The sequence below is a fragment of the Lathamus discolor genome, chromosome 5 (assembly GCF_037157495.1).
Source record: "Lathamus discolor isolate bLatDis1 chromosome 5, bLatDis1.hap1, whole genome shotgun sequence".
Classification (NCBI taxonomy): Eukaryota; Metazoa; Chordata; class Aves; order Psittaciformes; family Psittacidae; genus Lathamus; species Lathamus discolor.
This window is the reverse complement of record NC_088888.1, coordinates 36,155,924-36,183,197: the sequence shown is the minus strand read 5'-3', so window position 1 is coordinate 36,183,197 and position 27,274 is coordinate 36,155,924. Positions and strand designations below refer to the sequence as shown.

General features: G+C 37.1%; 1 protein-coding gene across 20 annotated transcripts in view; it reads left to right on the top strand.

Moving 5' to 3' along the window:
* Nucleotides 1-27,274, top strand: part of AFDN (afadin, adherens junction formation factor) — a 116,572-nt gene that overhangs the window by 63,739 nt on the left and 25,559 nt on the right. For 12 of the 20 annotated variants that reach the window (XR_010613054.1, XM_065680400.1, XM_065680415.1 and 9 more), the window contains 8 exons: nt 3,348-3,368; nt 4,112-4,257; nt 6,491-6,585; nt 8,561-8,826; nt 9,325-9,468; nt 9,953-10,151; nt 11,512-11,615; nt 14,147-14,233. Coding sequence is in view for 19 of the 20 variants with exons in the window: in XM_065680400.1 (XP_065536472.1) it covers nt 3,348-3,368; nt 4,112-4,257; nt 6,491-6,585; nt 8,561-8,826; nt 9,325-9,468; nt 9,953-10,151; nt 11,512-11,615; nt 14,147-14,233 (1,062 nt within the window). In the remaining variant the exon portion in view is untranslated. The remainder of the gene's footprint in view (nt 1-3,347; nt 3,369-4,111; nt 4,258-6,490; nt 6,586-8,560; nt 8,827-9,324; nt 9,469-9,952; nt 10,152-11,511; nt 11,616-14,146; nt 14,234-27,274) is intronic. The other 8 variants (XM_065680411.1, XM_065680404.1, XM_065680410.1 and 5 more) reach the window with 1 other exon arrangement.

The window sequence follows — 27,274 nt, the reverse complement described above, 5'->3', positions numbered from 1 at the left end:
GGTAAGAGAGCTCTTGTAAAACAAGTTGGGTGGCTTATTAAAGAATATTGTACAGATAGCAGCTGTTCTTACTGATTGATGCTTGAAGTGAACATTTTAAAAAGAAACATGACTTTTTAATTTTGATCCTGTTACTTTTACAACTTCTGTAACCACAAAAATGGTAATAAACAATGGTAATAAAACTGTACTTTTTGCACCAAGCTAACGGAATTGCCTTGTAAAGAGAAACATAAGTTCTCAGATGTTCCAGCGTCTTACATGTAGTCTGATGCTATTGCTGTCACATGTGCAAGACTTCTACAGAAGCACAGGGGGAGTTCAATTTTGTGTAGGAATGCAGGATAAGGTCCACTGGGTTGTCTGTGAAATTAAGACAATAACCTTGCAGTGTGTAACTTGATAAAATGTAATGGTCACTTCCTGAAAAAGGGGTGCTAGTGGAGGTATCCTCACTCATTAATTATTGTAACTTCTTTGTCTGCAGATTTTTCTCAGAGGAAAAATCGAAATATATTTCTATATTTACTTAAGACACGTGGGTATATTGCAAAAATACTGCCATGGTAGCCCATACAGAGCAAGGACCCTGTTGTGTTAGGCACCGAGCAAGCATAACAGACACATCAGTCCTGCTTTAGAGAATTTATGATGCAAGTATTATTCACGAGGTTGATTAAGGAAGAAAAGGAAAGTAAACAAACAACAGTGGCTTCAGAGTCACAGCAGACCACAACTGTTCAGCTTTTATTCAGGTTTTGGAAAGATACAGTGGAGTTTTCAGCAGGGAGAATGTTACAATTAGACAGCTTTGTAACAGTTATAACAGGTTTCCACTTTTCCCAAGAAAGAGTGGGAGAAAATGCTTGTGTTGGAGACATTAAGAAAACAAATACTAGTCTTTCATGTATGTTCTGAAGCTGATGAGAGGTTGAACGGTGGTTTCAACCTGAAGTAAAGAACTACTACATTGCTTTGAGCCTTGATGGTGGATGGATAGTTGACAAAATCAAAATGGTATCAAAAGTTAAATATTCAAGTTCCGCTGTTAAAAAAGAAAAAAAAATCCGGCTGTGTAACAGGGAGTTTGTTCAAGTCAGAGATTAGACTGTGGCAGTAGTGGAGAAGATGAAATGGAAAGAGCCTGAACATAAACAATGTAATTGGGAGAATGGAAATTAAACAGTGAAATGGTAGGCGTCAAATAGAATCTGAAATTGACAGGGCTGAATTAGTCACTCAGTTTATATAACTAATGTAAACCTGTAGCAATAACCCCCAAAGACTTGGGGTGACAAATACGGGAACAATGAGAAAGCAAGGATAAAGTGCTACATTCTTTATGTTAAACTAAAATGGATAAGCATGAAACAAATCAAAGACAGAAAATAGATTATCTTGTGAAAACATTCATTTCCAGCACGGAGAAGGGCTTCCCAAGTCAAGTCCAGCTTTGTGGTTGTTGCAAGCGTTACTTTATGTAATCCTGCTAATAGCATTCCCAAGCTGTAAAAGCCAGGTGTTTTTCTGGACTGTCCTTTGTGAAAGGCCATTTTTACAGTATTGCAACTGTGTAGTTTGAATCTAATCTCCAACCTATAATTTAAGGAAGTGGTCGCTGTATTTGTGGTTTGTGAAAGATGTTACCTAGTTGCAAGAAATGAACTAAGGAGAGTTGGATGTTGAAGAAAATTGGGAGGAGGTTCTTTCAGATGTCATGCTGAAGAAATAGGAGGAGAGGGGAAAACCAACAAATTTGATAAAAGAGTGGAACTTCAATGAATTTGAAGGTTAATGGGCTGGAGACAAAGAAATGCTTTTGTTCTAAAGCCTGACCAGGAAAAAAAATTCATTAGCTTGGACTTGTCTTAGTAGAGTATAAACAGTACTAGGTAAGTTAAGTCAGATTACTTCATTTGAGCTGTAGAATGGTTATATTGATGGCTGTCACAGTTAAATTGCCACCTTAGTCCTCACTGTATAACAATAGATTTGTGTCTTGACTTAAAGTGTGCCTGCACTGAAAAGGGTCTGAAAGGTGTGAAAAACAAAGACAGGGAGGCAAGCTGAGACAGAAGTAGGGGGAAGGTGCACAAGTAGTGCTGTTCTGTGGGAGTAAAATAAGTTTAGATCCTAATTTTGCCTGCCTAGATTATAAGGAGACTTTCTGAAGTTACTCAAGATGTACTTGCTGACAAATTAAATCTGTGACTTACCATAGTCTTTGCATTAGTGTATGCAAATATCATAGAAGACTTCATATGAGATAGGGATAAAATTGGAGAGATCTGTGAGAAGGTTCAGTGCTTTCAGTGAAAATCTAGGAATGGAGGCTTCATATAAAAAAGACAATTATTTTTTTTTTTCCTCCTGATTTTTATTCCCCCCCACCTCCACCTTCAAATAATTTCTGATCCTCTGGAAATTTTAATGTGTTGATCGAAGGAGCATCTCTTCTGGTTCTCTGATGGCACATCTTCAGTCAGTTCAAAACACTGTAGTTGGAAAGGGGAAGGAAACAAAAGCAGTGGCAATTTGGTTTTTGAGCTCTAACTAAAATTCTAATAGTAACAGCAAACACGCCTCAAATTGTTGCCTCTATCCTGCGTTCAGCAGTGAGCTTCTGTGTTGCTGGTGAGGAAGAGTGGTCTGAATAGGAAGCCAAAATTAATTACGAGCTCAGTTTCAAGTAATCAGCCAGACATATATGATGATTAGGTATTGGGTTTGTTTTTGATTACTCAGTGTAACTTTCGTACCAGCATTTAAGAAGCTTAGTGTGGTATTTCATTTGAATCTTTTGTTCGTTTTTTAATTCAAAAGTCATGTATTAAATCTGTCTTAGGTGTGTTATGTTTTCTGTTGTTTTGTTTGGTTTTTTGTTTTTTTTGTGGATTTGTTTGTTTTTTCTGGTGGGGATTTTTTGTCCCCCTTTGTGTGTTTGTACATTGTCTTCATTGCAGCAGTGTGGGGCAGATAGCTCCCTGTATCTGCTACTTGGATGGCTAGTGACCCCATAGTCCACAAACAATTCTGCGGGGTTTCTGTGGCACACTGAGCTAATAACCACCTATTCTGGGATGTCAACTAGTACAGGACATTCCTGGAATTAAATGTAACATGTGGGCACTTCAGTTCTCAGCTGTTGTGCTACTAGTCCTGTTCAAGTAACTAACTTTTTAAAAGGGGCTCAGTTGCATCGTAGCTACTGATAAATGCATCTGTGTGTAACTGTGAACATAAGTGTTGTACCTTCATATTTAGTGTTTGATTTCTAAAGCTATCATGATTGTTCACAAGTTTCTTTCTTCTATTCTGTTTGATTTCCTTCGTCCGTTTTACTCCAGGAGGTAGACCAGGTTGATCAGGTAGGATATATTGCTGGGAAATGATCCTAGCTATGTTGGCTTAGCTCAGTTTCTCATGCTGCTTCCATATCAAAATACAATACTCAAACAGCTGGACTTGAACAGTTCATAACACTCATTCAGCAACTGGAACATGCAGTACTAAAATCCTTTTTTGACTTTGCAACTTTTACGGCATTCCATAATTTCTGCTTAACGCACTTCAATGTGGATATGAAATGACCGAAGTTCTTTTTCTTCCCTTTATTTTCTTTTTTTGTTGTTTGTGGTTCCTATTCTTTGGATTTCATCTGAGGTTGCCTGGCCTGGCATTTGTGGTCGGGAGATGGTGAGATAGATCAGTACTTGATACTGAATCACCTGGTGTCAAAGCCAGTGAGCGCAGTATCAGAGTGGCAGTGGGCAGTAGTGAATATGCGCTTAACAGTGCACAGATTACCAGATACTGCATTCCGCTAAGCTCTTAGCACTTTGTAACTAGGTGCTTATGCAGCGACTTTATTGATGTGGCTATTGGCAATTTAACAGAATTTCCTATGTTCCGTGGATGTGTTAAAATTTGGACTTAATCAGTCACAACAATTGCTATATTGCGTATAAACATTTTGCAAATATCTGGTATCTGGGGTATGTTTGGTGAAATGGGCAAAGGTACTGGTCTATCTTTTGGAGCCTTTATAAGCTGCCATGCTTTATCAGAATACCATTTCCCTGTACTATTTCTTGTTTCTTTCTACTTACAGAAACAAAAGAATATTGCTGGGGCACTTGCCTTTTGGATGGCAAATGCATCTGAATTACTGAATTTCATAAAGCAAGACAGAGATCTTAGCCGAATTACTGTTGATGCACAAGATGTTTTAGCACACTTGGTTCAAATGGCATTCAAGTAAGGCTATCAAATATTTTTTTCACTTAACACATTCTGTGTGTCTTTGGGTTTTAGAATAACTTCACATTTTTGCCAAATTTTAGGCATAGCAATAATGTCTTTTGTATATTATTAAATATCTGAGAGTAGGACTTCTGAAAGAGGCCAGACTTCCTTCCTCAGACATACTTTGCTTTATGAATATGGATCACTGGGCTACGCCAGGAGTTTCACCTGTTAGCTGTTCTTGTGCTAGTTGAGACTGCAATGAAAATTTAGGGAAATGTTATTTAAGTGTAGCTTATGTTGATTGCTTTCTTTTAATTAAAGTTTTTTATGGAGATGTGAGGAAAGGTTATCTTTCCTGTTAATATATAAATACATAGGCTTAAATACTATGGGCTTCTAATGAACCTTGTGCACTTTAAGGGCTTCTAATTATAAATCTACTTTCATAATTTGCATAAACAGCAATTTGCACAGTGATTTTTTTGGAATTTTTTCCTTGTTTCTTAAGGACAGGTTTTAGCTTGAGGTAAAATGAGCCTGTGCTCATCAGCTCGGGCAGTTACAATATTTACTAAAAGAAAAATTGAATGAAGCATCCAATGGAAAGGGAAGTCCAATGAGGAAAGGAGTCCTCAAACAAAGATAATGGCATGTAGAGAGCACAGCACTAAGCAACAAAAAGGGCTTATTTTTTGATCATATTTAGATTTTTTTTTTTTCCCAAGTGACAATGGAACAAGCATTTCTCAGCAAATTTTTGTCTCTGAAACTAATGTATAGAGAAGTCATGGTATATCTTGGGTTACTTATACCCACACTTTTCCCACTCTACAGCGTGTCTTTTGTTTAGTACAGCCTTTTTATACATCTCTAATAGCATAGAATATAATCTTCTTATACCATGACAGGCTTGGGAGACCTAAACATGGTTTAATTGTTTAGTTTTTTAAGGGGTGCTGTATTGCTGTAAAGAGCAATATGCAGTATGTGAAACCTTATAATTGCTTTCTGAAATTCCAGGAGGTTTCAAAGATGCACCAAACCAGTTTGTATGTACTCCCACAGACTTCCCCCCTCTCTTGGTGAATTATGGGCAGATAGGGTATAGCAAGCAGCTATTTTGACAGGTCTTTCCACTTCTATAGCACCTCTAAATTAGTAAGTGCTAATGAAACTGCCTTTTTGCCACAGGTCAGTGGTTTAGATTTGTGTGTTGAAAAAACTCTTCGCTACTTTAATTTATTAGATAGTCACTGAAGACAGAACATTGCTGAGGGTAGAAGAAATGTATTGTATTTTTCCCTGTACATTATCAACAGGCTGGATGCAAAAGCGTATTTCTGAATGTTAGCTGCGTGAATTCTCCCCTAAGTACACCAAACATGACAGAGTCCAAATGTGTGTATTACACTTTTGGAGAACTGTGGAATACACATTTAGAAGGCAAATAAAAAAGCAAAACAGAAGCATGGAAGGATTCTGCTGTGAAAATGTTATTTAATGGTAACAACTGGCATACAAGAATTGGTTGAAAATGTCATGGCTTTTGTTTTCTAGTGGAAGATATTTCATTAAAAATGTAACCAGTGAAACAGAAAGGGGAGTTGTAGAAAGTCATGAAAAATTTCATGTTAATGTTATTACAGTTTGATTTCCTTTTAGTTTCAGTTCTCAACAGTAAATGTATAAATGAATTATCAAAAATGCTGTTAAAAATGTTTATTACGATACTAAAAGAGGCCATTCGTTTCACTCTTAAGAGAAATGCAAGAAACAAAATTGTTTACAGAAAACACTAGGACTCTTTCAGGTTCTGTGCACTGGTTAAGAATAGGAATTTTTTCAATTTTGTAAGTATATTACTCGTGGTAGATTTTAAAACAGAGAAAAGTGTATTTCTGTTAAAAAAAAAAAAATCCCAATCTTGCAGAACCAAATTATGGCCTGGTAGCATCTCTTTATGTAGTGTATGACCTTCGCGTACAAGTGTGGTAACGATATTGCATTTACTTTGTTTGCCCCTGGACTACCTTTTCGAGCATATTTAGGAAAGGTATGGGAGAACAGCTCTCCCTGGCTTTTTAAAAAGTATTACTTGGTTCCCTGTAGTCACATACCAAACACTGCAATTTCAGGCTTCTTGTAACTTAATAGATCTCTTTTCTTCAGGAACATTCAGAACAAGCACATAAAGGATTTTAAAATGTCCTTTTTCTTTTTTTTTGTTAACTCTTCCTTCCAGGTACCTGGTTCATTGTCTGCAGTCAGAGCTTAATAACTACATGCCAGCATTCCTCGATGATCCAGAGGAGAATAATCCTCAGAGGCCTAAAATAGGTTAGACTGCTTGATCTTTCCTTGTTTATCTTCTAATTGAAAAAAGACAAATAATTTGATTTTTTTTTTTTTTTTCTTAACAACGATATGACATTTAAAAGTTTCCCTAACCCCTGAGAACTGTTTGGATCAATTTTGTATGGATAAGAAAGGACAGAAGTAGCATTCAGATGATGTCTGTTGAGTTTAAAAATCATGAAATAGTGTGAAGGGTAACATCTGCATGTCATGTGGTGCAGCATCTTGCTCAAGGCAGGTGCAATTGGACCTGGTTGTTCAGAGTATTTTACCCGGTTTACTTTTGAATCTCCACTGATGGATGAAGCTGCCACAACATCTCTTAGTAACCTGTTCCAACGGTGACTACCCCTCACGGAGAAAATACTTCAGCTATATATAAATGGAATTCCCCATGTTGCAATTTTTGTGTTTGTTACAGCAGTTTCACTGTAAGGGTGCTATGGGAGTACAAAGGTTAACCTGACTGGCCTTGTAGATTCCTGCCAAGGATCCCTGCCACGATACTTTAAATATGATGCTGCTTCACAGCAGTGTCAGCCATCATGGGCTGTTCCTGTCTATGACAGCACTCTGGTCGTGTGTGCTATCCCACTATATATGTAATCCCAACTCAGCAACAGTGCTCAGACTTCTAATGCCCCTTGCTGCTTTCCATGCTGAACGCATTCACACACAGGCCCCTGAGACAGGACCCCATGTTGTTCTTTTCATGGGGAAAGTGTGAAAGCCTTCTACATTTTGTAGCCTGATGAATAAAGAAGAAAATGGAAAATGTAAAAAATACTCAAGTTTGGAGGGATTAACTGGGGATAAAATGTTAGAAAAAGTTAATAAAACAGTGACATTCTGAATAATTGAAGTAAAGATGATCTGCAGAGCTATTAAGTACAGTCATTCTGTTCAACTGTGAAGAGTATTTATACAAAATTCATATGTACTTCCTGGTCTTTTGAATATTAAGCTTTCTGCACTTGGTTTTCCCTGTGCTGAACACTGAAGGAAGAATATAAAGATGTACTCTTAAGTTTTTTAATGCCCTGTACTGTGAAAGAGAGTACTTTCTGAGACACAAACCCTGAAAAAGTAGCAAACTGATATTGGAATAACGGCAGATGATCAGTATTTCAGACATTTATGACCTGCTTTATATATTGCTGTCTTGCAGCATACAGATAATGCTTTTCAAGTAGAATCCTGTGTTTCAATTCTAAAGAAATTACTTTGGTGTTCTCTTGAGAGATTTCAGATAGAAGTATTGACTTAAATATTCCACTTCCACCAGGAAGCATATAAAGATGTTTGCTCTTGGTGAAGTTAATAAGAAGTCACTGTTGCTTGTAATATAGTATTTCAGTGAACTATTGGGTAAAAGGAAATAATGTTTTTAAAAACCCTAATGTGTAAACAGAAGGTATGTTCTGCAATTCAAGTGCATCATGCAATGCAATTAAGTTTCTGCTGAAATTTCTGAGTATTCTTTGATACTCAACTGGATTCAGCATTCATGAGACTGCAGTTGGAGCACTGCATCCAGTTTTAGATGCCCCAGCACAAGCTGGAGCTATGGAATAATTGCAGTATGCATTTGAAAGAGCAGAGCATAAAGTTTTTCACTTGTTATTAAAAACAGCAGAAAAATGAGTTTACTCAAGTGAGGACATAAGTGTCAGATACAGCCAATGAAGTACCTGCATACTAAATAGTTCTCCAGAAGAATTTTCTTTGATATCAGCAGTTAAAAAATGTATTTCAGCTGTCAGTTTAATGTTGCTCTATCTTGAAACCATGGAGTAATAAATTTATTTCTGAAAGTCTGTATAACTTAAATACATGTAGGTTCCACCTAGCATTCACCAACCTGATGTGGGTGTCTTTGTATTATGTTTTTTACGGCCTGCACCAGTTGTACACTGCAGTATGTGAATGTGGTTTACTTTTCATTTTGTCTCTGTAGATGATGTGCTGCATACATTGACTGGAGCTATGTCACTATTGCGACGATGTAGAGTGAATGCTGCTCTGACCATACAGCTCTTCTCCCAGTTGTTTCACTTCATCAACATGTGGCTTTTTAATAGATTAGTTACTGCACCAGATTCAGGGTTGTGTTCACATTACTGGGGAGCTATTGTTCGTCAACAGTTGGGCCACATTGAAGCCTGGGCAGAAAAACAGGGTTTAGAATTGGCTGCTGATTGCCACCTGAGCAGAATAGTGCAGGTGAGTATGTGTATGGCTGATTGAACACTTCTCAAATGATTGTATATTCAGAGAGAACATGTGTATATTCTATGTCTCTAGAGAATAGCATGAGGACAAGTGTAGTTTGTGTGTAACATTTGTAACATTGAGATGGCATGCAAAGACATAAAATATGCTTTCAGCATCATAAATATTTAAGTTACAAGTGAAATTAATAGTGATTTTAGCCAACATGCTGCTCAATTTGTTTATATGACTGAGGCATAATTCTGCTGACAGGGACAAGAAGAATAGATGAAAAATTTATATGCCTCATTTAGGATAAGTTTCCTATTAATTTGTCTTTTATGTACAGGACATATATTTAGTGGTTGTTTTGGGGATATTTATGTATCTTATGTTACAGATCTGGCTTCTTGATTTGTCTTATCTCTTACCTAAAGAAACAAGGCTTAGGTTTACATTCTGGTTTGGATTTGTCTCCTGTGACTGTTGTTTTTTTTTTCTTCTCCCCAGGCAACCACATTGCTTACTATGGACAAATACTCACATGCAGATGTTCCAAATATTAACAGTACCTGCTTTAAGCTGAATTCTCTGCAGCTACAAGCTTTGTTGCAGAATTATCACTGTGCTCCAGATGAACCACTGATCCCAACAGTAAGTCTCTTCTAGCACTTACTGTGCTGCTTTAACATACCTGAGCCATTGGCCTTCTGTGGATATATGTGTCATGAAAGTCCTGGTTTACACAAGTTGTCTGTTTCTTTTATTTAGACTTAACAGAAGTCTTCTGACATTCAACAGAATGTCAAAACTTTAAAGCTGCTGTGATTCCACCTCTGCACATGCATGTTCTCTGTTACATATTTTTAAATGTAGCTCTCATATTCAGTAAAAAATGCACCACAGATTTCGAAAATGTTTAAGTAAATGCTTCTGTTATATTCTGTAACTACATACTTTGTGATTTAATCTAATAAAGCAGTATGGTGTACTGACTATACATAGTGGAGCTAAAGAAGTTTTATAGCTGATAATTTATTATCAGAATTCTTTTTTCTTGCAGTCTTACTATTTTCTTAATGTTAGGGTTTAAAAATTATCCCTTAATAGTAACGATGTCTTTCTGCCTTCTGTCCAGGAATTGATAGAGAATGTAGTAACTGTTGCAGAAAATACAGCTGATGAACTTGCTCGCAGTGATGGCCGAGAAGTCCAACTGGAAGAGGATCCTGACTTACAGCTACCTTTTCTTTTACCAGAAGATGGCTATTCCTGTGATGTTGTCAGAAATGTTCCAAGTGGTTTACAAGAATTTTTAGATCCACTCTGTCAGAGAGGTTAGTTCTTGTGTTGTTTTATAATGATCTCCTTTTTTTTAGTGTAGTGAACACAGATTGCAAAATACATTCTAATTAAATGTAAACCATTTTATGTATGTATGTTTCAATCTTTTTATACTGTGTTCTTCAACTGCTTACTTTTACAACCCATAGAAAGTATGCAGGATTTTTGATTTCTTACCCTTTTCCCCAGTCCCTTTAATTGAATTTCAAGGTTTTGAGTAAGCGGTGCTGAGTTAACTAGTGCCTACTGAAACTTTGTTTTGCCTTTGCTCCAGAGCCTTTTTGGATTTTGGTGCTAGAGCAGCAAAAATTCACATAAAGTAAATTTTAATACTGAAGTATTTTCACAGTTAACATACATTTAAAATTACTGTGAATTAAATAGGTCACTTTTTAACGCATCAGCTGCTTCAATATAATGTTAAAACCCCACAATCTTAACATAGTTCTTTTTACGTTCATCAGAATAAGAATGTATGTACAGTGGGTTGCAGAGGATGTAGTCTTGAGACTAAAGGAGACTAGTAGAATTAGTTCTTTAACTAAGTATAGTTCATTTGTCGTACAAGTACCTGTGCAGTTATTACAAGTAAGGCCTTTTTAATGCATACTTTCAACATTTTACTTTTTACGTATCTCTTAAATTTAAATTATGCTGAGGGCCTGGTTTGCAGTAAATCAGTGTAAACTGAATTGCTGAAAGATGCCTTTGTGAGGTGAAGAATCTCAGTTATTTGGAAGGAGTGCTTTGTAATTCTAATGTGATGTAGCTAGTCACTGACCCTGATTTTGGAGTCTATGTTGGATACCTCTCAGCTGCTGGGGCTCATTTTTTCAAAATTCTAGGAGTTGCTCAATTAAGAGGGGAAAAAAATCAAACAACCCCCCCGCTTTTAATAGCACAGTTGCATTAAAAAAAGTAATGAGTCCAGGTGAAGCTTCATCTCTGCAAATCTATGCTGAGACATGACAGCTAGAAGCAAAGTTACTTAGCAAAGCAGAAGACTTATTTGGTGCTGTCTCATAGTTCTGGTGAATTGTATTATAAAGACGACTTGGTGTTTAATGACTTTTCTGAGTCTGGTTGGCACAAGCAATATTTTGCAGCCTAAGAGTTTTCTGTGAGCTTATAGTGTTTCTAAATACATGTTTCTCAGAAGCAGTAGCTATAGAACAATAGGGCTTTGTAGATAACGTAAAATTGCAGTGAAGCACATAACAGCATTTAAGATGCCAGATTCAGCATACTAATGAATATATAAATACGCTATTTGGAGTTTCCTTGTGGCAGTCCATTTGATTTTAATTTGTTGAGAGAATACCATGACCGTGTTGATGTTACTGTCTCTTCTAGGGTTTTGTAGACTAACACCTCATCCACGATCGCCAGGCACATGGACAATATACTTTGAAGGTGCAGACTATGAAAGTCACCTCTCACATGAGAATGCTGAGCTAGTAAGTACTGATTCAGTGAATAATTTGCCGTTTCATGTGATGAGTTTTAATTCTGATTAGCAAGAACAGGATTCATCATTAAACTTACTAAACATCAGTGATTTGGTAAATTAAGAAACTGTTTGCAGACTTTTTAAAGTTGGTGTTTTTCTAGGCTGTTGCCTAGATAATGGTTCTCACATAAGCAAACTTTGACTGTTGTGTTCCCCCACCCTGGGGCTAAACAGTGGAGTAATTGCATTTAAACACAGGCAAAAATATATATGGAGATGGATCTGTAAATAACTTGTAATGTGAATGGAGCTACTGCTTTTATTTATAAAGTGGCAGTTACCAACTGAATGTTAAGTATTAAGTTGTGATCTGGTACTTTTTTTCTGCTAGATTTTCAGGAAAAAGTTTTGATTTTTCTTTTGCATTATACTTGTTAAAGAGGGTTTCACTTTAGTGTGAGATGGTGCTTTTTTCTGGTGGGGGGGGGGGTTTGTTTGGGGGTTTTATTATTTGGGTTTGCTTTTGTGGGTTTTTTTAATATCCAATAGCCGAGAATCTCAAAGTTACAGAACCGAACAGCTGAGTTTTGGAAGATGGTGACTTGCTTTATAAAATTGCTAAACAGAAATAGCTTCATGTTTATAATGAATATTTCAGCGAAATCAGGAAGGTCAACCTGAAACTAGAAATACGTTCCAAAGGCTTTCTTTGGACAATACTTGCCCCTCACTGTTCAGAGGGACTTGAAATCTTCATTTACTCTGTTCGGACCCTAGCATTTGTGAGATGACTTTAGGCAATATTGCTGCAGGAGCATAAAGAACAAATTTACTTTACAGAAGATAGCATCTCCTAAATCTGTGTGACCAGTGTAGCAGAGCCCAGCTCTGAACTGCTAAGTCCGGTTCTGCAAACTTGCTATCTTGATAAATGGGCATTTGACTGAGGAAGATATTGCAGAGACGTTCTTGAGACATAATGCATCACTATATTGGTCTGAAGAAATGTGGTTTTTAGAGCTAGAGGAAACAGAAATCATCTGAAGTTATAGTAGGTACTTTCTGTTCTTCATACCAAGAAAGAGTTCTCTGGCCAGCCTTTCTTGTAAAGGGTTGATAAAGAAATGCAGTATGAGTGGATGCTACAATTTGATTCATCCGTGGAAATGAATACCATGTAAGACTGTTTAAATAACCTGATCTAATAATTCTTCTATCTTTTGTATGTGTTTTAACTGAATGTGATAGGCTTCAGAGTTCTGAAAGTCATTAGTCTTGATGCATGAGCAATGCTCTAAATAACCTCTTGGTGCAACATGCCTACATAATCTAAATACTATACAAATGTTCCATTTTATAGCTATGAGGTCAGGTTGTTTTGGTTGGGTTTTTCTTTGGTTTGGTTTGATGTGTATTCAGGGTTTTTTTCTGGTTTGGGTTGTTTTTTCTTTTCTTCCACCCCAAGCCAAAACTGTTCTCTCAGTTGTGCTTCTGTTGGTAGGCTGTGGAATTGCCCAGACTAGGCAGGCCTCCTCAGATTTTCATTTATTTCATTTTATTCTTAGACCGAGAGAGAAATTCAATATAAACTAACTAATAGCAAAGTTATCTTCACAGTGTCTTACCTTTTCCAGTGTGTATGGGAGTTTTGTTGATTTAGTTAAATAATGCTTGTATTTTAAATTAGCAGAAAAACTCCTGAATAAAGTAGGGACAGATTTAGTTCTTTTGCCGTCCTTGGCACAGGAGTGCTCGAATACTCCTAGCTAAAAACCTGCTTTCTTTTCTAATACATGAACTTAAATTTTTTTTAATTAACTTCCTTTGCTTGTGTTTTTATTTTGTCATGGGTCTTGTGGAACTTGCAGTTAGGTTTGAATATGAATGCAAGCTTGGGTGCTTTAACTTACATGCTTCAGCTAATGAGGACTGGGAGGGCAACTTTTTGAGTAGAGGGAATGACAGTGTTGAAAGTTAAAAAAAATGCTGAGCATGTTCAGGGGCTCAGGCTACACTGGAGTTAACAGTTTTCAGAAGTGAAATTTTTTTGAACTTCCAAGGTTTTAACACTTTGTTTGAAATTAATTAGGTTCTTGATATCTTCGCAGAATTATTATCTCCTAGATACAGCACTAAATCCTGAGCTCTGTCCATCACCCTCACTTTTCTAATAGGAGCCTTCTGAGTCTGAACTTCAGTTTTCATTCAAAGTTCCTGCAGTTTTATAGACCTGTTAAAATCCAAATTATGAATCATTAATAATCTCTGCTGAATTAGAGAAGGAAGAACAATGGATAAACTTAAAAAGCTTAGCAGTGTTTATAACACGGGTGTAGTACTTGATAATATGAATCCGTATTAATCAAAGGTTAGAGATACTTGAAAATGGAGTACCAGACATATTATTTAGGATGCGAGATCTGCTGCTGTACTAACAACTTAGTTGTGATTGTAGATTAAATACTTTGCACAGTAATTTTCCTAGCCTAGCAATGAATATGAACTCTTTTTTCTTATTTCTCTTTCCCTGTTTGATAGGCTCAGCCTTTGAGGAAAGAACCTGAAATTATCACTGTAACACTAAAAAAACAGAATGGAATGGGCCTCAGCATTGTTGCTGCCAAGGTATGGAAGTCAGTTTATTTAAATGTTATGGGAAAAAGCTTGCTTTTTTTAAATCAGCCGACTGTGGAAAATGTTAATGGAAAAATCTATTTCCCTGAAGTTTGTTGTGCACATCATGTTGATCATATTTCTATTCTGTCCGGGGAATGTTTCTGTAAAATACACAGATGTGAACAGTACAAGAAAACATAATATAGGTGTAGTAGAGGTTTAAACTTAAATGTCTTTACTACAGGTTTATTCATTTTCCAAGACAAAAATTGTCAGTGTTATTAAATGGAGTTAATAAACAGGCGTGTGTAACACTTCTGCTGAAAGGAAGCAGAATTATCTAGGAAAGAAAAGCTGTGAATATAAAGAATGTGTGTATTTTTTTTAATTTGATAGGTAAATCAATTCAAATACATACATTAAAGTCTATATACTTTCTGCTATGAAGACAACACCTTGTCTTTTGCAGGGTGTACAGATACATGTGTTACTTCAGTATTGCTTCTTTAGAGTGCTACAGTGTATTAAGTAGCCTGGCCAAGGAGGGTGTATCTCTTGCTCTGACTTGCCAAAATTGTGGGTGTATACTGCTCTTAGTAGTACTCGATAGTAATGTATAGAATGCACATACGACTCCAGCCACCAGATGGAGGACTCCACTAGTTGGTTGGTTTTGCTTTATTAACTCTGTCACATAGCAGACATAACCTTTTGAGTTTTAAGCATGTTTTAAATTGGTAATATCCAAAAGCCCTTGTTGTGATTAAGTGGTTTACTACACATAGAACAAGTCCAGTGTCTCTCCACTGTGTACCACATGAAACTTCAGAATGCTTTAGTCCTCCTTCGCACTTCGTGCACGGGCTGAAAACACGATTGTTGTGCTGCTTTTAAGTTATCTCACACAGTTAATTGCTTCTAAAAAGTGCTGGGTTTTCCCTACAACTTTGCTCATTTCACAGTTTGTACTTGAAACAGTATCTTGTATGGTATCAGCCTTTAAGATTTATATCGGGCATCTGTAAAGGAATACCAGGTATCAGGGGTATGTTGCTAACAGTCAACAGTTATTGAGGAAACTGTTCAGAGTCTGTAAAATGTAACTCGATACTCTACTCTTATTTTGGTAGAGTGGGTTAATAATTCGACAAGTAAATATTAAATCTTCAGATACGCCAGATTAAATATGTATCAGCCTTCTGACATCTGCATTTCTGTTTAATGTTTCAAAATGCACAGTGGAAATTTTATTTTTCTTTTTCACTTTAAGCTGTGAAATCCGATTTCTCATGTAGAGAGAAGCAGGCTGTAACAGGAGGGAAAAGTTTCTGTTTTCACTGGAGCTGGCTGGTTTCTATACACTGTTCTAAGAACTGACACTTAATCTCCATTAGTAGTATGTAACAGTGCCACTGGTCAGTATATAAGCTTGATTTGAAAGGGTTTTAGAAGTTGTTTAACCTATTTCATGGTTTCTTTAACATGATCAGTGACATCAGCAAGACATGAGCAGTCTTCATCTCAGCCCAGTTGCAGAAACACTGATTCAGGCAGTGATTACGTTTCATCTTGCTGCTGTGTGCCTGCCGCAGTAGTGTAATTGATATTTTAAAATGACTGTCTTAAATCTCAATCTGAAATAAGAGACAAATTTTTGTTTTAGTTTCAGTGTACATAAATGGAAACTTGTTTAATTGAAGAAATTCAGATAGAAATACTCATCTTGCATTAAGTGTTGAAACAAGTTGCTGCAGTAGCTAAATACGATTATTTTCAAGAGGTTATTTCAAAGTGTTCGAAGTTGTTCGTTGTAAGTAATTAATAGCATGTTGTTACCGCTGTAAATAGGCATCAGAAAAGTAACAGAGTAAGGAAGAATGACAGTCATTAATTTTCTCAATCTGGCCAGAGCAGAACAGATTAGAGAATTAAGTAGCTGTGACTGAGCAGCTTGCAGTAGTGGGTGGATTTTTGTTTTGGTTTATCTTGTTGGCTTTTACTAAGAATTTTTTCAACATGTCTAAAGTTGGGTATCTTTTACCAGCATAAAAATGAAAATTCTTATTTTTTCCTTTGACTTGGGATAATGGAAGAAGTTCAGCAGACTGCTAAATTTTTCCAAATGTTAATCGGATAAAATACGTGAAATGAGAGGGAGGCACAAGTGTGAGAATAGATTCAGGTTTTTCGGACTTTTTAAATAGTAAAACATTGGCTATCACATGCTCACACGGAAGTACCTCGTAGTTGAAGAAGTGAAAGCTTATACTCAGTTTCAGAAATACACAGTTACCGCTGCTGCACAGAGGATCCCAGTTTGATTGCTGACCCAGTTACAGTGATGGAACTGCTGCTTTTCCAGTGTGCTTCAAAAGTGCTGTAATAAAGGAAAATGCAGCGGCTGGTCAACAGGTGGCCCTGCTCCAAGCAGTGAAAGACAACCCTGAATCTAGTCAGTTTGCTTAGAAAAACAGTTGTTTTTTCCCTGTGATGTGACAAAAGAGTTGCTCTCAGTAACATGTTGTGACAATGCCTTTGCATGTCAGTGCAGACCTGACTTTGTTGTGAAGTCTTAATGGATTCATGATGCTTGTCACTGGCTTCGGATTAACATGTAGGTTGGTGATATTCTAGAGATGGATGAAATGGGCAGATTCTCAGAGATCACTTGGAAAGATAATTCCTACCGACTTGCTTTTCTTCCTTCTGCCCACTGGAAAAAAAATCTGTGCTCTCCTAGTAACCTGTGCTCATCTCTGAGGAAACACCTAACAAATTCATCGTTCAGTAATTATTTGAATTTTGATTAGTTTGCTGGGTTTTATAGATTAGTAAAGTCTGTGCCAATTAAGAGTTTTTAATGGGAAAATTAGGTACCATACTTCACGTACCCCTTACACACCAATGTGTTTAATTACCAAGCAATTGTCACACCTTCCTTCCCTGCTGCAATTGCAAAAGATGATTGGAGTTGAAGCAATGATTATACAAGCAGAGAAGTGACGCAAGTTGCGCTGAAATGTTGTGCACCTGCTTTTTTTTTACGATAAGTGGTTTCAGTTTGTGATACTAGGTGATTGCAACCACATTGACGTTAATGTGAGAACAAAACAAGACCAAAGGAGATGAGTCAAGGGGTGTATGAAAGTGTTAGGTCCCTGGGGAATCTTGTATTTGTACCTTTTTCCACCGAATGACGGGTAAAATGTTTAGGTGTGTTACTTCTAATTAATAAAATATGAATAGCTGTGAAATAGAAATTTTAGAGGCGTGCCAGGAGTGCCGGAGAGCAGAAATGCTGTGCATTCACTTCATTTTGCTGTGAGGGCGTTTCTGAGGCAGGACAGCCCCTTCGAGCAGCCATGTAGTAACCATGTACGCTATATGCGTACATACCAGAGAAAACAAGTTTAGTTATGACACAACTGTTGTTGTGTCAAGCTGCCAGAGCACTGTAAACATTGTTGTGTGTTAGGAAGTTGGTTAGATTTTTTTAAATTGGGAAAATACCTAATAGCATTTCTTAAACTGAATACTTCGCATAGATTTTTATTTAAAGTCAAATTGTATAGCTTCAGATGTGATCCAGAAAGGTAACTTGTTCTACCCTTTTGTAGGTGTTGCATGTTTTCTTACAGTAATACTCCTGTATCTTTATTAGCAGTAGCTTTTGTAATAGGTGTATGGAAACGCAGTTAGTAGGAGTGGTTGGGCATCGGGAACAGTATTGCTTTTTGAGGTTGTGTGCAGACTTTGGTTGCTTTAACCCTGAAAGATATTTTGATGTTAAAAGCTGCCAGACTCCCGACCACATTGTGGTTAAGTTTTTATGAAATCCAGATGATTTGGAAGCAGTGTGTGCATGCAGTTTACTTTAAAAATATATCGCTTTTTGGGGGCTTTCGCATGTGACTTCTTAGCCATCTGTGGGCCAGCACATTACTTCCTGTTTAATTTGGAGGAGGTTTTGTCTTTTGTACAAAAGGGCTCCCTTTTTGTTTTTTCTTTTTTTTTTTTTTTCTCTCTAGCAGTTTTCAAAGTTTAATAAAGCCTCTAAAGTAAATGGAACTCAGAAACAGCATAACTGATTACGTAAGAGCCTGAATATTGTATTGGTTATAGCTGGTGTTGATAAACGCTACCCTGTGTCATAGCATCCAGCTCCGAGTTATCTTGATGGGTATCTTGGAAAATCAAGCAGACTAGAGCGGTGGTTGCTGTTGAGGGCTGGAAGAGAAGTGGAGAATTGTTTTTTTTCTTTCAAGGATCTGTAGTCCCGGAGATCAAAATGTGGTTTTCTGTTGTTGGAAGAACAGAATCCATGGTAAGTCTGTTCAGGTTTCTGTTGGGACTTTCTCTGAAGTTTTAAATACTCTCCCTGTACTTTTTCCTGCTCTCTTGCTTGTTTAAACCTGCCAGTAGTTATTTGTTCGTGTAGCAACGATGTAATACAGCATGCAGTTAAATGTAGTCAGATGTTAGTGGCTAACTTCCTAAAATCTAGAAAGAAAAAACTAATTTTTTAGCTTGTTCTTCATATGCACTTCTCACATTTGTGGAAGTGTCTATTAATATTTAAAGTTTCAGGTGTGATAACTACTGTTTTACTGTGGCAGAGCATGAATAGCATGACCTGTGATCTGTTTACTTGTCATATTTAGTTGGCTTTAATCCAGGTTCCTCTAGAAGTCTGGTTTTCCCTTATAAAATCTTAGAATAATTGAAAATGAATCCCCAAACAGTATATATATAAGATTTTTAATACTCTCTAGACCCTTCTGAAAAGACCAGAACATGCAAATACATTGCAGTTAGGGTATGTTTTGTTCAACACATTCCCAGAGTACAGGCATTTAAATTCGTTTTAGATTGCTACTGCACTAAAGAAAGCATTCCCGTGTTCTGCGAGAAATGACAGAGAAGGTTTTGTTGATTAATCTTTGCATGCTGGTTATATTCATTAGTATGCTATGATTTAATTCTTTAAAGTATGACACACTTCGGCTTCTTGCTCAGTCATCCTCTATTAGTATAACAGAAAAAGTTATCTTAAAATAGATAGAAGCACTTCAAAATGCAGATGTATATGCCCCTACTGGTATATAAATCAGTGTATTTTCTAGGGGGGCTTAACAGCTGGTCAGATTAAATATTTGCAGAGTGCTTGCTAAAGTAGGGTGAGGTGGCGATGAGGTGTTTCTTTTTTAATGAAAGCATTTCAAACAGTGTGACAATTCATCAATAAATACTCCGGGGAAGGGACTTTTCTCAAAACAAGTGTGCGGCATCTTAATGTACTCTTATTATTTGGCAACCTTGTTTGTTTCTGAAAGTTTAATTAAATCATTCAAAGTTACTTTATTTTCTAAACTGTTGCTCATCACTTTTAACAGTCAGTTTAAGGTGTTAAATCTAAGGGGGGTTTCAGACTGCTGGGGATATTAATTTTGATGTGAATTTTTTCTGCAAGCTTGTTCTACAAATATCTCATAGGAATTCAGCATAGAAGGAACAGGCTTAAACGTTCAGTTAGAAATTTTTCTTCTCCCCAGTCACCCAAGTTGATGGTAACACTGGTAACAGAATATACAAATATGATTCTCTTTACTCTGTGTCTGCAAATATAAGCAGTTGATGGGAGTATTTTTTAACCGTTTGTTAGCTCCTTACTTGTATTGCAGGTTTTAAGATTTCTTAAGATTCAGATACCTTGATGTCTGAAGTCTTCTTGTGTCTGTGCTTTCCAAGTATTTAAGGAAAACTTTTGCCCTTTCCTCCCAGCATGAATTAATTGAAATGTTGGAGTAAGATGTAGAAGTTCTGTTGTAGTTTTAATCTTTGATACTAATTCACATCAGCGGTCTGAACTACTGATGTTGCCTTCTTAGGCAGAACTTAAAGTAAAAATACAGTAATTGTTGTTTTGAACACAGATTTCTCAGTCTCGCAGGAGCAAGATGGTGTGTAAGTTGCCGGTTTAGTCTTCACTGTGAACAAATAAGTAGCTGTGTGTTAGCAACTTGCCTGTTTCTTGTCAGTTCATAACTTCTGGCGTGGTTTTTGGTTAAATTTCGGTACCCTGTAGATGTACTATAAAACTTCACGAATGCTTTCATATGCTGTGTAAAAACTAAAGCTTATGCCAGCACAGCATGATTTTTCTTCTCACTAGCTGTGAGACTGCATCTCTGCTCAAGTAGAGTATCTTTGTCTTTTTCATTTGCTTATGTTTAGATTGATACTGCAAATGGGTGACCCAGACCCTTGTACTTAATGCCTTCCAGAGTAGAGTGGGGTTTGGAATTCAAGTGCCAGTTTCTCCTTGCACTAATACCTTCTGCATGCGGGCACTAGCTAGCAAGCATGAAAAGGTTACAGTGCACATATGCTTTTGCTAGAATTCTTCTACCAGACTTCATTCAATTCTGGCATTCAAATAACTTTCAGAATTCTGCTTAGATATATGTTAATACAGCATTTTAAAGCTTTTACTCCTGTTGATGTAGGAGACTTTCAGAAATGAACAATTTCTGTGTAGTCTTACACCTGTTGAATAATACTGTCATCTGGAGTAGAAATTTGGGTGTTTAATAGTACATGGCAGTGTATGTACTGATAGTGGATTAAGCTGTATCCATGTGAAACTGTAGAGCAGCATTATGAGGAAGGCTGTGCTGGGGAGGGGGTGTGTGTTTGGTTGTAAGTCATGCTTGGCTATAGAGCCAAGAGCCATATCTTCAAAGAAGTGTGGAGATACAGGGTGGTTTATTTTCCAGACTAGATTACCTGATATGTCTTGCCTGTAAAGCTCTATCCACAGACCTCATTAAACTGAGGCATAAGTTCAGAGCTGCCTTAGCAGGGGAGAGCATCAAAGAACCTGCGATACAACTTGTAGATTCATACATAACTCTGAATAGCCCTTAGCGTGGCAGTGCTCATAGAGTATTTATAGTAAATGTATGTTAAAAAGTTAACTCTTGTTTGGGGAAATAGATCTCAAGCAGTGTATTTTCCTTGACCTCAAACCCAGTTTTTTCCTTTAAAGCAAGAGAGAAACAAATGAGAAAACAGGCTTGCGTATTTAGTTTCTTTTGTTAAAAATGAAGAGTGCTTTTATGCATTTGTAGAATATCATATGAATCTGAAGTTGCAGCATTTATATTGAGGCTTCCTTTTCAGAAAGATTAAGAAAGACTAATGAACTTGCTTAGTCTTTTATGAATGTTGCATATGAAGCATTTCCCGTTTACTTACCACTTTTCCGATTTCATGAGAGCAGCAGTAAAGTACAGTTAGGTAGGAACTGTTGCATACTTTATTCCGGTCTCAGAATGAGACTTCAGGCCAGTTGCTTTAGCTAGTTTGTTTAGTTGCTTTGGGTTTTGTAAAAGGAGGCATCTTTTAGAAGCACACAATTTCCAGAGTGCGAGAGAAATCACATGGTTACAAATATGTATACTTCAGCACGCAGCAACAGCTATTTTCTGTCACCATGCCTGCTTTCCATGTTAATCTAATTGCCTTATTGAGGTTTCTGAATACCATGGTTTGATAAAATAACCCAACAAACGAAAACCAAAAATCAGTGCTATTTCAGGGAGCCCATTACAGAACATCCCGGGTTCCTTGGTCTTTTATCTCCTGGGAGAAGCACGCTTTAGCAAGACTGAGAATATATTAACTTGCTCACTTTGTGTGTAGGTCAGTTTTGATTGCAAACATCTTTCTATTAAAAAAAAAAAAATAGCAGGCAAATCTTGATCCTTTAAAGAGAAGAACAAAAGTTTTCAGTCCTTTCTCTTTACTCCTTTTGAGACTATTTATAAGTAGAGCTTCTGGATGCATTGGATGTAGTTTCTAAGTTGTCGGATGCTTCAGTTCTGTGATTCTGTACTGTGTGCAATCTAGGTTTTTTATCCACTGAATAGTAAGGCACTTGTTTTTCATCTGTTTTTGCACCCAGTGCACCTTAGAGTGGAATTGGTCATAGATGTTAAATGTTTCTTTACCAGTGAATAATGTTGATTGTCAACAAAGTTTTAATCTTCTCCTGTTTTAATTGGATGTGTTTTGCCCACTACTGACTGTACTTCCTCCATCTCCAAAAAAGTTCTGTGTTTTCCCCCGCCACCATGGAGGAGGATTTGTGAGGGGAAAGCTGAAGTTTACATACGTGGAGCATGGGTCACTTCTAAATTCTTTGTAAGTAAGGGTACAACGTGACTCAGAGCAGCTGTAGCCACAACTAACAGACCATTTTTACATACAGTAGGCTGGTTCACCTCATTTATATATGGAAATTATATGGTGCATGCTAGGAAGTATTTTGTCTAACGGTGACAGATTTCCACAGTCTCTGTATTGGTCTTAAGACATCTGAGTCCTCTGCTTTCTTGACAAAATGTAGGGTTTTTTTCTTATCTGCAAGTGCAGAGAAGTTTGCCCTCATTGGAGGTGGGATCAGTAGCTACGAAGTTGTCTTTTCTTCTTACTCAGGGCTGACAGCAAGTAGCTTAATGAGCTGTAGATGCAATACATTCAGTACATGCAGTAGGTAAATATGTATTCATCCAGATACCACCTAAAAAAATGGATGCAGCTTCAGGGAATGCGAGATTTTGGGTGACCAGAAACCTTTTGGGTTTGCCTCCTGGAGAGTACATTTGTAAACCGACTGCATAGTTTAGTAAACTGATATTCTTTAAAATGCTTACAAGCTTGGGTTATTTAAATGCTTCTAGACTAATTACTTGCCAGGGAGGTCAGACTGAGACTTGATTCTGTTGCATAAACTTGCCTTTAAGGATGTTTATAAAAACTTAGAGATCTTCTATGTCAACTTAAAAGTCTGGAATCAGAGAATTAGATAAAAATCAGTGAATTCTACTCTGGGCGTAGGCAGATAAAAGATTTCAGGCCTTATGAGTGGTATCAGGCTTGATAGCTACATTTGTGTCTTAATGTTTTTTGCAGGCGTTCTAGTTGCAGGGTGGATTCATTCTGGTTTTGAGCTGTTCCATTTTTATACAGTACAACAGAAGCATAACAAAAAAGAGTGCTGAAACACTGGAAGAGGCTGCACAAGGAGCTTGGCCCCATCCCTGGCAGTGTTCAAAGCCAGGTTGGATGGGGCTTGGAGCAGCCAGGTCTAGTGGAAGGTGTGCCTGCCTGTGGTAGAGGACTGGAACTACATGAACTTTAAGGTCCATCCCTTCCAGCCCAAACCATTCTATGATTCTACGGCCAACGTGGGTAGACAGTGTAATCCTTGAAATGTAATGAGAGATACCAGATCCTAATTATTTAACAAGTTATATTTGCTTATGCGTATACATAGATGCATATGTGATATCTACGTTATTAAAATGAAGTATTTTTAAATGGTTGCGTAATTGGGCAAAATCAAGAAAATCCTGAAAATATTTTTAAAGAATCTCTGATGGTTTATGTGAACCATTTGTTTTGCCATGTAGTCTTGGCCTCTGAAGCTACTTAAATTGGAATGTTACTTTGAACAGGTTGGTAACGATGACACTTTCTTGTGTATTCAGTCAAACTATAACTAGACAGTGAAGATACCTTCACTTTCGGACTACTCTTTCTTGTTGATATTATATGAAGCTTGAAAACATTTAAATGTTCATGTATTTAAGACAGAAATCTTTGGTACTGAAAGTGCATTGGGAACTTTCTTGCATTTTATGTAAAGAAAAGTACTTTTTGGTATGTGTAATATATTTTTAAAAAATGTTATTGAAGTGTGTTCCTTTCTTTAATTACATGTGATTCTTCCAGTCTTTACTGGAAGCTGTTCCTTGCTCCAGTTTTATTGCAGTGATAAACAAAGTATGGGAAGCTGAGCAGGTATGGGCAAGTGATGGTTTAGAACAAGTAATGACAAGACTTTCCTGTTAACTGGCAGGAGCATTACCAGCTTGGGTAGGTGCTGTACCTACAGATACGTTTTGCAAAGGCATAGTTTTTCCTTAATTACTTAATACTATGATCTTGCTGTTGTTCCTAACAACTGGAAATATGTTTTTGTAATAGTTTTCATGGTTTAAATTCTAATTACAGGTATTGAAAGAACTAAGTAATCCTACAGATCTAAAACTTACAAGAATATGACTAACCTCACAGAAAGTACATCTAGTTCGTGATCCACCTAAGCTAGTTGTGGAGCATGATGTTTGAGTAGCATGATGTTTGAGGATGGGAATAGTTTAATTGTTCAGAGGTTATAACCTCATCAACAGATAGACTTTCATTACTGCTCTTACACCTTTAGATTGGGGTACTGGTAGGGCTGCATGGTGTCTCAGCACCTCCAGCCCTTCACTTAGTGACAGGTCCTCATGTGGTGTGGTGTGGCGTGGCATGGCGTTGGTGGCTTATCTGGGAACCAAGCACACTGCTGGTTGGTGCTCGCTGGACGGACTTGCCTGTTGTTTCCACCATGCAGTTACAGGTACTTGTGCTGGCAGATACCAAATGGAAGGGAGGAGAAGGCGGGATTTTTTCTGCCTGCTCTTATTGCTTCCATGGTGATTGAGTCACCAGCTTGTGGGCCAGCTGTGATGCTGCCATTAGGAAGACTGTATCTGATGTTCCTGTTATTCAAGCTGCTACTTTATCTACAGTTGTGCTATATGGCATGTTCCGATTTTATGGCTGATATAATGCATGTGAGCCAAACTTTCCTCTGTTACTGACAAGGAAGTCTTGAGTTATAGAACTTATCTTGTGACATAGCAATAAAATATGCTCTCCTTAAATACTTCCTGCTGTCATTTTTGATAATTCATCACTACTGTAGTCTTGCACATCCTCAGTTTTATATACTTCTCGTGTAGGAGTAATTGCTTCTTTTTTTTCAGATCGCTGTAGTTTATCTGCCTCTTGTCTTCATTGGTCTGATAACTCCATAGAAGTAGCTGTAATTTATTATTTTTTTTTTCTTTTAATGCTACCTTCTTCTACAGTAATTTTTTAAGTGAATGCAGTATTTTGAGCTCAGTCCTGTTAGAGCATGGAGGGGCTTGCAAAAGAACTCTTAATTGTAAAACAAGTATGGACTACTGTGCTCTGATGCGTTGCTTGATAGATGGCCCAGATGATAAGCGGATGCGATGGAAATTGACTAGTTTCTTGTTAGGCTGTCTCAAAAGCTAAGGTTAGATTGTAATATCCAACTCATTCCTTTGGCTTATTTAACATCGTAAAAATCTTGTAGTCAAGCAGAGAATTGTACTGAGCTTAAAAGGGGCAAATAGTTCTGGGTGTTTTGTGTTCGGCTGTGTGAATATGAGAAAATGTGCTGTAATTTCCAGTATGTTAATTGGGGCAGGGAATAAGCCATCATTTCATACTGCCTACATTCTTGCTTTCCACAGTCATCTAACTTCTCTACAGTTGCAGTTTCTGTTTGGACTAACGGCTTTACAGATACATATACTTTTGGTATTCAGAATTGGAGAAAATAAAGTGAGTGAAGAGAATGTGTACCACGTTTTGTTACTGATACACACATGTTATTGCTCTGTCTTGTTTGCAACGGAATAGTTTTAGTTATGTTGACCTTTATGTTCCTTTGAAAAAACAGAAGGTTAATAAGCAGTTTACAAAGAAACCGGTTTTATTTTAATGTTGGTACATGATAGGAGAAAAATCCATGTGCTTTGTATGAGAGTTTTGCTTACTTTGGAGATCAGTATGCATGTCTAACTATATATTAACATCCTTGTTGTGTCCTTATTTAGTGTACATTTCCTTCTAATGCAGACTCTTCTGTTTCAATAGATATTAAGAATTTTGATTCAAACAAGTATAAATCTTAGCGTAAAAGTTGGAGGAAGAGGATGAGTTAACTTTGAGGATGCTTAAGTGAGAAGTCTTCCCAAGTGTGAGAGCACTGGCATGTTGATTCAAACATGTTAAATAACATGTGAATTAGGCAGAGGAGGAGCTCATTTGTCCTAATAATGTATGAGTAGATGTGGTAGCCGATAAAGACTTTTTACGTAATCTAGAGAGATCTATTTTTAAATAATTTTTTATGCTTTCAGAATTCATTAGGTTTGTATTTTGTGAGATGACTTGGAGCTTGCACATCTGCTCATAACATCTCTTAAAAAACAGGAAATGGATTGACAAACTGTATAAGCTTCATAAGAAACATCAAAGAAGAAGGAGCAAGGAATAAAATGTCAGCTCTTTCAAATCGTAATGAAGAATTACTATACGGCTTTAGAGTAAAGGAACAGTTACAGCAAAACTCCATCTGAGCTGGTATCCTCCAGCTGTGTGGTATTTAGCCAAAGAAAATCGCAGAAAGTACAAGATGGTTCTTCCTGGTTTCTAGCTTTCTGTAGTTTCAGAATTTCTTCCAGAGTGCCTTGTATCTGTGGGGTTTTTCTCTGGCGTTTTTGTTTCCTGAAAGCCCTTGAAGGGCTCTATACCACCATGAATCCGTGATCTCTTTTTGTCTATGCTTACACTTCGGTATCTGCAGCAGTCTTGTTCCTGGCAGTTTCCCAATTCAGTTATGAAATCCTATGAAAAATGTTTTGGGTGGGTTTCCTTGTTGTTGCTGTGTTTTGTTTGGCTTTGGTTTTTACTCTTTACAATATGCTAGCTATGATGGAATGAGTAAGAAAGGTTTCTTTTTTGGCTGATTAGAAAGATGATAAATAATACGATTTATGCCACTCATAGTATCGTAGACTTTCACTTCTTTGATTGCTGCAAAGCTTGAGGAGTCCATATCTAATTGGTTCTCTCAAGAAATCTATTCCTTGTTGCTGATAACCTTTGTTACCCTCTGAGCCTCATGGTTCTGCTGGTGTCATTTTGTAATGGAGTAATCAGAATTATAAACAGGTTTCTAAATGTGAACGCTTTAAATGTTTTGTGACCGTGGTGGTTTCTGTTTTGTTTGTTCTTTTCTATTAGTTCTGTTGGCTTCCACATATTTGTGCTGGCATGCACAGATAGCTTTGAAAAGATCTTTCTCAAGGAGTTAAAGCCAATTTAATTATTATATGGGTA